At 38.6% G+C, this 9,872-nt stretch overlaps 1 protein-coding gene across 1 annotated transcript in view; it reads left to right on the top strand.

The window, feature by feature from the left end:
- The first annotated feature begins 1,376 nt into the window (after window positions 1-1,376).
- TMX1 (thioredoxin related transmembrane protein 1) overlaps window positions 1,377-9,872 on the top strand; it is a 43,166-nt gene continuing 34,670 nt past the window's right edge. Inside the window, exon 1 of the mRNA XM_069082240.1 lies at window positions 1,377-1,635. Within this exon, the coding sequence (XP_068938341.1) occupies window positions 1,487-1,635 (149 nt within the window). The 5' untranslated portion in view covers window positions 1,377-1,486. The remainder of the gene's footprint in view (window positions 1,636-9,872) is intronic.

Raw genomic sequence — 9,872 nt, 5'->3', positions numbered from 1 at the left:
CAATTAGGTGGTATGGTGGATAGACTGGGCCTAGAGTCAGGAAGCCCTGAGTTAAAATTTGACCTCAGACACTTACTAGCTGTATTGATGGAATCCTAATTAAGTTGCTACCAACCCCAATATTCTAACTTCATTATAGGCCTAGCCCCACTGTACCTAGTTAGCACCTCCCCCCCCCCCCAATGTCCTAACTTCTTCATATATGCCCCACTGCTCACTAGAGAAACAGGTCTGTCCCTGAACTCTCAGTTCCCACAGAAATAGCAGGTGTGTCCATATGATGGGATCCCAGCCACTGCCCCCGGACCCATTCCCACAGAAACAGGTGTGTTCTTGTACTCAACCACAACCACATCATCCATCTAACTCAAGAAAGGACCACAATACCTAACTATCTGTCTTGACCAGACAGGACCACAATAGCTAGCCAGCTGGAGGGCAGCATGACCAGAATCTTTAATGGCCAAACCATAGATGGGACCCCTCCTCAATTACCTAATCCCTTAACAGACTCCTCCTCCCTTTATATTAATCATATTCCTATATTCTGTGTACATTTTGATTATTATCAGCATCTTTACCCTGTAAAAATCCAACCTTTCTCTGAAGTTGCTGGAAGAGGAACCACGAGAGGCGTCAGTCTCAATAAATGCCTATACTTGGATTAGAGGTGGTCTGGCTCCGAATTCTTTGAGACAGTTTCACCACAACAAATCACTAAATCCCAACAGTTTTTGGGTGGACAGAGCCCCTACCACAACAGTTTAACTTAATTGGGCAAATCACTTAACCTCCATTTGCCTCAGCTTCTTCATCTGTAAAATGGGGAGAATACCACCTTACCTCCCAGAGACGTCTCAAATGACATAATAAAGTGTCTAGTACCTGAAAATAGTATGCACTATTTAATGTTATCATCATTTACCAGTCCATTGTGAATTCAAGCAGAGGCTGGTAGGCTTAGAAGAGGCATTACACCTGAGTGCCCTCTTCTGGATGCTTTCTAGCATATAAATATTCCTAAAACGTGACCTTTCAATTTGTTGAGTTTTTGTTTGCTTCCTCTTCTTTACACCTTTTAGGACCTCGGGTGGGGGAGGAGGAGACTGAGTTAACATAAAGTAAAACAAAAGACTTGAGAAGAAGGGGCTGAGATTGTTCTGCCTGGAGCAGAATAGTGAACTACAAATCAGTTTTTCTCAAATCTTATTCCTTACAAGCATTCTCCTCCCTCTCTTCCCATTACATTTACACAATGCCAAAGAGCTCCAGCAGAACAATAAAGCTGTCCTGCGCACTAGAGTAAACAGACTCCGCCCAGGGAGAAATCACCACGCAGACGCCTTAGTCTTGCGCATTGATACGAGGTTGGCTGCTTCCCTAGAGTATTTGGTGCAGTCATGCGCAGTGAGCAGCGGGCCCTAGGGGGTGGAGGTGGGGAATTCGACACTAACTGTTGCTCCTGGTGGGGTGCACGGTAACCAAAATGGCGCCGTCCGGGAGTTCTCTGCTCACCTCGATAGTATTGCTATTGTTGTGTGGGACTCTGGGGATTCAAGGACTATGGAGACATGTGAGGACCATCACTGACAAGAACTGGAAGGAAGTGCTGGAAGGGGAATGGATGATTGAATTGTGAGTGTGGGAGTAGTAATCCCCGGGCTCCTCTGCCCCTTGGGCTTATCTTTATCCTCACTCTGTGACCTCCGGGAACTCCCCCGCCCCCGCCCCCGCCGGGCATCTCCCGGTGTTCTCTGACTCGTTGCCTTCCCGTCAAGTCCTCCCCATCCCTCCTCAAACTTTGACTTCTTTCGATTTGGGGTTCTGTTCTGTGTTCACTTTCTCACCGACTTGCATTAGAGGAACCCCACATTCCTCCAGAGCCACGTTCTCCCCCCCCCCCCCCCCCATCTTAGTTTTGTTTCTAGTGTTGTCCTGTTCCAGAGGCACATTTTGGTTTCTTGGGGTTTGATGAAGTTAAAAAAAAAAAACCAAACATAATTTCCTAACAAATACCTTTATGAGATATTTTATGAGGTACTTCCCGCACCTTACAACAAAGGATGGACTTGAGGCCCGGAGCCCTGCAATGACAGAAGGTGCCGCCGGTTCCTTCTTCTCCTCTTCTGGTTTTCCTTCCCATTTAACAGTAGATAAAAAGTCTCTTGGCTGTCACTGTAGACTTCGGTGTTTTCAGCACAGTTTTATTTTGTGGTATTTGCTGTTGTACTGAGTAAGTCGATTCACCATACGGTGCCTGTCAACAATAAATGTTTAATAAAGATGAAACTCTTATATCTCTCTGTTAGTCTCTGGGTAGAGGAATAGATTGTAGGAAGCAGAAGTCCATTTTACATTTAAGAAACCGAGGTTCTCTTAGGATAGCGCTCCAAGGGACTTCTGGGAAATGTACCAAGTTGTGTTTTCTGGGCATTAAGTAGTATTAGAAGGTCAAGGTGAATAGAATATTCTTAAAAGTGGCTACGGACCTCTTTTTTTTAAAAAAAAAAAGCATCTATGATGTTTTTGGGAAACAGTAATGATACATCATAAACGTTTTGAGCTGCAAGAGGTCATCAAGGACAATTCTTTAGGAAACTGAGGTCCTGAGGTTAAGTGACTTGACAAAATGATAGATTTTTTAAAAAAAGTTTATTCCAAGTTAAAAAAATTTTGGAACCTTGTGACTTTATTCATGTAGAACCATATAAAAGAGCTTTAGATTTTATGAAATTAGTTTCAGTGTCTAATTAGAGTTAGAACAGTTATCAGTGGCCACTTGTCCAACTCATTGTAATCCTGGAGATATTTTCTAGGCAAAGATAATGGAACAGTTTGCAATTTCCTTCTCTAATGGATTAAAGCAAACAGGTTTTAAGTGGCCTTGTCATACAGCTAGCGGTTTTTTTTTTTTTTTTTTTTTTTGCTTTTTGGAGGGCCATTGGGGTTAAGTAACTTGCCCAAGGTTACAAGGCTAGTTTTTTTTTTTGTGTGTGGGTGTTAAGTGTCTGAGGCTGGAACCGAACCCGGGTCCTCCGGACTGCTCCACTTAGCCGCCCCGAGCACAGCGAGCGTTTTGCGAGCGTTTGAGGTCGAATTTGAATTCAGGTCTTCCTAATTCCTTACCTAGTGCTCTATTCAGCTCTAGTCAGCTAGCTGCCGCCATATCTGAAAGGAGTTCCTTATATCATATCTGAGAGTTGACAATCTAGCTTCTGCTTGAAGACCTCTCTACTGAGGGTGAGCTCACTGCAATTTGGGAGAGTTCTATTTTATTTTTACATTTTTATTGCTATCTATTGCTTTTCTAACACCTTCATTTCCAAACATTTCCTTTTCCTCTGTCATCCCCAGGGAGCCATTTATCTTGTAACAGAGCAAAACAAACTTTTTCCCAACAAAATACTCCCCCAAAACAGGAGGAAAAAAAACCAGCTTAGGAAATCTAACCGACTCATCAACTGAGACTGGAATATGCATTGTGTGTCATTCACAGTCCTGTCTTTGAGTCCAAGCTTGATGATTATGCAGTGTTCTTTGGGGTTTTTTGGTTTTTCTTTCCATTTATGTTGTGGTAGTCATTGCATATGTTATTTTCTTGAATAGCTTTAATTGTTAGGAAGGTTTTTCCTAATATCAAGCCTCAATTTGCTTCTTTACCTTGCTCCTGTTTCTGCTTTCTGGGGCCACAAAAAAAAACAAGCCCCTTCATCTTTGATTGTGCTTTAAAACTTTGAAGACTGTTATTATGTTATTCCTCCTTAGTTTTTTCTTCTCTAGGCTAAACATTCCCATTTCCTTCAACTTATCCTTATATGACATGTACTCTAGGCCCAAGCAGAGTTCTAATCTTGTCCTCTTTATGGCAAGCAAACAGATCACATTCCTTTTCCATAGAACTTTTCATATATCAAAAGACAGCTATAGATCTTCCCTTAGTTTTTTCATCTTCAGGCTAAATATCCCACATTTACTTCAATTATAGTATGATATAATACCATCTAGTTATCATATCATTATATAATATAATACCATCTAGATACTTTACTATCTAGTCGTTACATGGCATATGAAAATTCTCTTTATAAAATATGGTACCCATCACTAAATACAATACTTTATCTGTACTGGAACCAGGGCAGACTCTTAAGCTTCCTAATCCTAGATTCACACTATATCTCTAAGATTCTGTTTTTTTTGCTCCCATATCACACTGTTGACTCGTTGATTTTGCAGTCCAACAAAACTTATAACCCTACCTTAGAGATGGGGAGGTAGTTGTGTGTGCTCATACACACACACACACACACAAACACAAACAAACACACACACCCTCTTCCTTATTAGAATGTAAGTAAGCTTCTTTAAGGAAATGGGCTGGTTTGGGCTTTTTATTTTTTTTTTCCCGTACAATGCCTAGCATATATGTGCTTAATAAAATGATTGTTAATAATCTAATCCTCTCCATATTTCTGGAAGCTCTTTCACTGTAGCCCAAGATCACATTTGCATTTGCATGCTTTTGTTGACTTACCCTGAGATTACCATTCATTTTTAGTCCTCGATATTTTTCAGATCATTTTCTTTCTAGCTGTACCTCACCAATCTTGTACATGAGTGAGTAATTGATATTTTGAACCCCTGGGGATTTGATACCCATTGAATTTCATCTTAGGGAAGAGAAAAGTAGAAGACACATTTATTAATAGCAGACTATGTGCTAGACACTATATTAAGCACTCTACAAGCAGTAGCTCATTTGATCCTCACAGCTAAGTTATGAAATGGATAGAGTATCAGACCTAGAGACAGGAAGACCTAAATTAAAATCTGGCCTCAGACACTAGCTGCATGACCTGGGCAAGTCACTTAACTTTTTGCCTCAGTTTCCTCATCTATAAAATGGGGAAATAATAACACATATTTGCCAGGGTTGTAGTGAGGATCAAATAAAATTTGTAAAGCTCTTAGCATAGTGCCTAGCACATAGTAAGCACTATATAAAATGCTTTCTTTTTTTTCTTACTTGAATTTATAATTCACTTAAAAACACCTAGCTTCTTATTAAACATAGAATTCAGTATTTTGAATTTCCTTGATACAATCAAATAACAGTATATATAAAAACTTTTATTTATAGTACCTTTTAAAATTTTAAGTGATGAGACTTATTGCCAAACAGGTATACTAGCTCTTATGTATTTAGACTAGTCTGATACTTTTCAAAGAAATATTGCCTTAGAAGGTTACACTCTCATTCCATCAGATCTGTCGTTAGTCAAGATGTTTTGGATCTTTAGAATTGTTTTACATATTTGAACTTGCCTATATTATTGTTCCTGCCTGTGCAGTTATGGAACTGAGACTAGGGCTATGGTTGGTCAGGGACCATGCCTAGTAGCCCTCCATTGATAAACTCCAGTGATTCCTATTATGTCTAGGATAAACTAGGTTTTAAATTATTTTACAACCTCAACTTAGTCTCTGTCTTTCCAGCCTCATTATACTTAATGCATTCTGTTACCTTCTCAGCACAGTTCTGTGTCTCTTGTTTCTATCCCTTTGCAGTGGCTAATACCTCATATGTGGAATGTGCTTTCTCCTCACTCATGCTATGTAGAATCCTTCAGATTTTTCAAAGTATAGCTACGGCACCACATTCTAAGAATCTTTTTCTTTCTTTTTTTTTCTTTTTGGAGGAGAGATGCAGGGCAGTTGGGGTTAAGTGACTTGCCCAAGGTCACAGGGTTAGTAAGTGTTAAGTGTTTGAGGTCAAATTTGAACTCAGGTCCTCCTGACTGCAGGGACTCTATTCAGTGCGCCACCTAGCTGCCCTTAAGAATCTTTTTCTTATTTTTACCTCCTCCCAGTTCTTAGTACCCACCCTCCTTGAATACCTTGCCTTGAAGTACTTTTTATTTTTGTATTTATTCCACGTATCTTTATATATATATATACATATATATATATATATGTACATATATATATATATATATATATATAAAGATCATATCTTTCCTAATAGAGTGTAAGCTCCTTGAAAACTAGAACTATTTTGGTTTTTTACTTTGCACTCCCAGCAAAGTTACCTAGCTCACTGCCTGCTATATAATAGGTGAATAATAAATACTTGTTGATTGGTGAAAAATTTATTAATCATGGGAACAGAATGTAGAGTTCAAAGGTAAATTAGAACAATGTAGCAAAAGAGCTAGGAGGATGAGAGGCAGCAGAGGTGTCCAAGTTATGGAATAAGTGTTTGGCAATTTGGGAATTTCAGAATCCAAGGGGACAGAATCAACAGGCATGGGTTACAGTCAGGTGACTATCCTGAGTACCAGATAGCCCAAACTTGTTGAATAATTCAAAAAAGTATACTTCTCAACTTTAGTCATGCAGCTAATTTTAAGGCCTAAGGTGCTAACTAACTAGCCTGATACCTCACAGGATCTAATTGAACTTCAGTAATTGACAGTTCCCTAGTGCTCTAGCACTTCCTATATTTAAGACACAAGAGTTCATGAAGCAGGGGGTACTAAATTCCTCTTATCTGTCTTTCTGTCTACCTATCTATCTGTCTGTCTGTCTATCTATCTATCTGTCTACCTAGCTATTCATCTATCCATCGTTCTCTGTGGTGACACTTAATTTGTTCTTTGTAAGTCAGTTTGATTTTTTTTTTTGGAGAGGCAATCAGGGTTAAGTGACTTGCCCAGGGTCACATAGCTAGTAAGTGTCAAGGGTCTGAGGCCAGATTTGAATTCAGGTCCTCCTGATTCCAGGGCAGGTACTTTATCCACTGAACCTAGCTGCCCCCAGTTTGTTTTTTTTTTTGTTAACTCAGATACTGTGATTTCAGTCAGTACTCTTTCTCCTGTATCCATGCTGTTGGGAGAGCATTGCCAGCTAACAGAATTTTTAACATAAGGAAAAAACAAAAGAACATTTCAATTCAGAGACAGTTCAGGGATTATGTAAATAATATAACTGGTAAAAGTACTCAGATAATCTGGGGGGAGGATAATGAATAAGAAATTAAACCAAAAAAATGATAATAAACAGATGCTTGGTTACTCTTTTATAACAGGGTGTTAAACCTTTTAGGATATTATACATATATGATTTGTGTATTTTATATTTAGTGGTTTTGACTTTGCCTAAAGTCACCCTCTAAGCTGTGTCCTTTGATCCCAGTTATTTTTTCACTATACCACCATTGCCTTGTAGATATGACTAAGTTAAGTTAAGCTAATTAAACTACTAAGTAGTTAAGCTAATTATGTGTATACGTACATATGTGTATGTGTTTCTAGCTCTCATCTACCGATCTAGATACACACAAATCATGTGTCGTCATGGCCTATCTTTCCAGTCTTCTCATATCTTACTTGCTCCCATGTACTTTGAAATCTAGCAATAAGACATTGGCCTCCTTTTGATGTTCCTTGCACAAGATTATGAGAGACAGCAAAGAGTTAAGTTTCCACAGAACTGCTAAAAATTACTGAAGTAAAAACTACTGATGACAAATTGTGAGAAAGAGTAGGAAGTTACGCCTCCATAGAATTGCTAGACATTACTAAAGTAAGATAAAGGGAGTTAGCAGGTGGACCCAACCAATCAGAAGTCAGACAGAGGCCTTGAAGGATGGTCAGACTAGGATAAGAACTGATTTGGTTTGAGCTGATAGAGGTCAATGACTGAATATTCTAAAATTACTACTGTGCTTGCTTAGTAATCCTGATGTATATTATCTGATATACCCTGCATAAAATTAGAGCCTCATTAGCAGAACATGGAGAACATGATGGAGGGAGGGGGTCATGCTTGTACATATCTAGGAGAAATATGTAAAGGGCATATGGGAAAATTGAAATCCTGAAGAGAACAAACCAATCTGTTGTCTGAAGGGAGTGTCTGCACCAGACTAATGGTATAAAGCTTTCCATGCTTTTGTATCCCCCACTATCCCCCTGCTAAAGAAGGGTGGAGTCCACTTATGTCCAGGGGTGTTCAGTTCTTCTGAACTCCTTCTCAATAAACTTGTTTTGGTACCCAGATTTTGGTATCAGTGGTGTTTGTATTTCTAACAAAATGCTTCATTTTCCAACTCTGGGTGTTTTTGCTGACTTGCCATGCCTGTAATTGTGTTTCTCTTCATCTTTACCTCCTGGTTTCCTTGCCTTCTTTTAAAGTCCTAACTAAAAACTCAACTTTTACAGGAAAACTTTCCCAGTCCCCATTAATCCTAGTGCCTTTTCTCTTTTAATTATCTCCAATTTATCCTGAATACATCTTGTTTTTACATAGGTGCTTTCAAATTGAATTCTCTGTTAGATTGAGCTTCTTGAGAAGTAGGTATTGTCTTCTGCCTTTCTTTGTATAACTAGTGCTTAGCACAGTGCCTGGCACATTAATAAATGCCATTGATTGCCTAAGGTAGTGCTTGAGACAAATTGGAATGATTAATATTATACAATTATTATTTACAAAGTATTTTCCTTACAGCAATCCCAGGAGGTTAAATAAAGAAGATTATTAGCTTTGGTGAGTGAAAGAAACTCTGAAAAATCCAGAGAAAAAAAGACTTGTTATGGCTTTTTTAACATTCTTTTTTGTGTTTGCTATAGTTGCAGATTTTGGTGGTTCTCAAAATATAAGAACTAGGAAGCTGAAATTCTTTCTTAGGCTCCCAAACTTTTTTTTTTTAATTAAATTTTATGTTTATTTTTAGTTTACATCATCCATTTGTACAAGATTTTGAGTTACAAATTTTCTCCCCATTTATCCCCTACCCACCACTCTAAAACAGCAATCCCACTGAATATTCCCTCCCCCAGTCTGCTCTCTCCCATATCTTCTCCCATCCCCCCTCCTGCTTTCCAGTAGAGTACGGTGGATCTCTATGCCCCCAGTGCTTATATATCTTATTTCTCAGTTGCATGTAAAATAATAATAATTATTATAATTGTATATATTTAAATATTTGATTTTAAAACTTTGAATTCCAGATTCTTTCCCTTCCTCCCTCATCACACACCCTTTCTGGGAAGATAAGCAATTAATTCAATATAGGTTGTACATGTGTAGCTATGCAAAATATTTTCATAGTGGATATATTGTGAAAGACTGACTATATTTCCCTCCATCCTATCCCACCCCCCACTTGTTCACCATTCTCTACTTTTATCCTATCCCTTTTCAAAAGTATGTGCTAACAACTTCCCTCCCAGTCTACCCTCCCTTCCATCATCCCTCCTCTCATCCCCTTCCCCCTTACTCTCCAGTAGGGTGAGATACTCTATTTAGTGTATATGTCATTCCCTCCCTAAGCCAAATTCAATGAGAATAAGGTTGACTTTTGCCTTCCTGTTCTTCCCCTCCATTGTAACAGTTTTCCCTTGCCTCTTCTATGAGATAATTTACCCCATTCTGTCTCTCCCCATCTCCTCTCATTATATTCCTCTCTTATCTCTTAATTTCACCTTTTAAGTATCATCCCTTCCTATTCAATTGGTCATGTGCCCTCTGTCTATGTATACTTGTACACATATATATATACACACTCACATATGTATTCATACACCCATATACCCTCCTATACACACACACACAGACACACACACATTTCTATTCCCTTCAACTTTCTCATATTGAGAAAAGTTTCATAAGTTACAATGATCAGTTTTCTATGTAGGAATGTAAATAGTTCAACTTTGATAAGTTCCTTATGATTTCTTTTCCCTGTTTACCTTCTCATGCTTCTCTTGCTTCTTGTATCTGAATGTCAAATTTTCTATTCAACTTTGGGTTTTCATCAAGAATGCTTGAAAGTCCTCTATTTCATTGAATGACTATATTTTCCCCTGAAA

Source organism: Petaurus breviceps, unplaced genomic scaffold, assembly GCF_028583685.1.
Source record: "Petaurus breviceps papuanus isolate PSGF00001 unplaced genomic scaffold, PetGlider_PUasm1.0 164, whole genome shotgun sequence".
Lineage (NCBI taxonomy): Eukaryota > Metazoa > Chordata > Mammalia > Diprotodontia > Petauridae > Petaurus > Petaurus breviceps.
The sequence above is the reverse complement of the archived record's forward strand: the minus strand, read 5'-3'. Positions and strand labels throughout refer to the sequence as shown.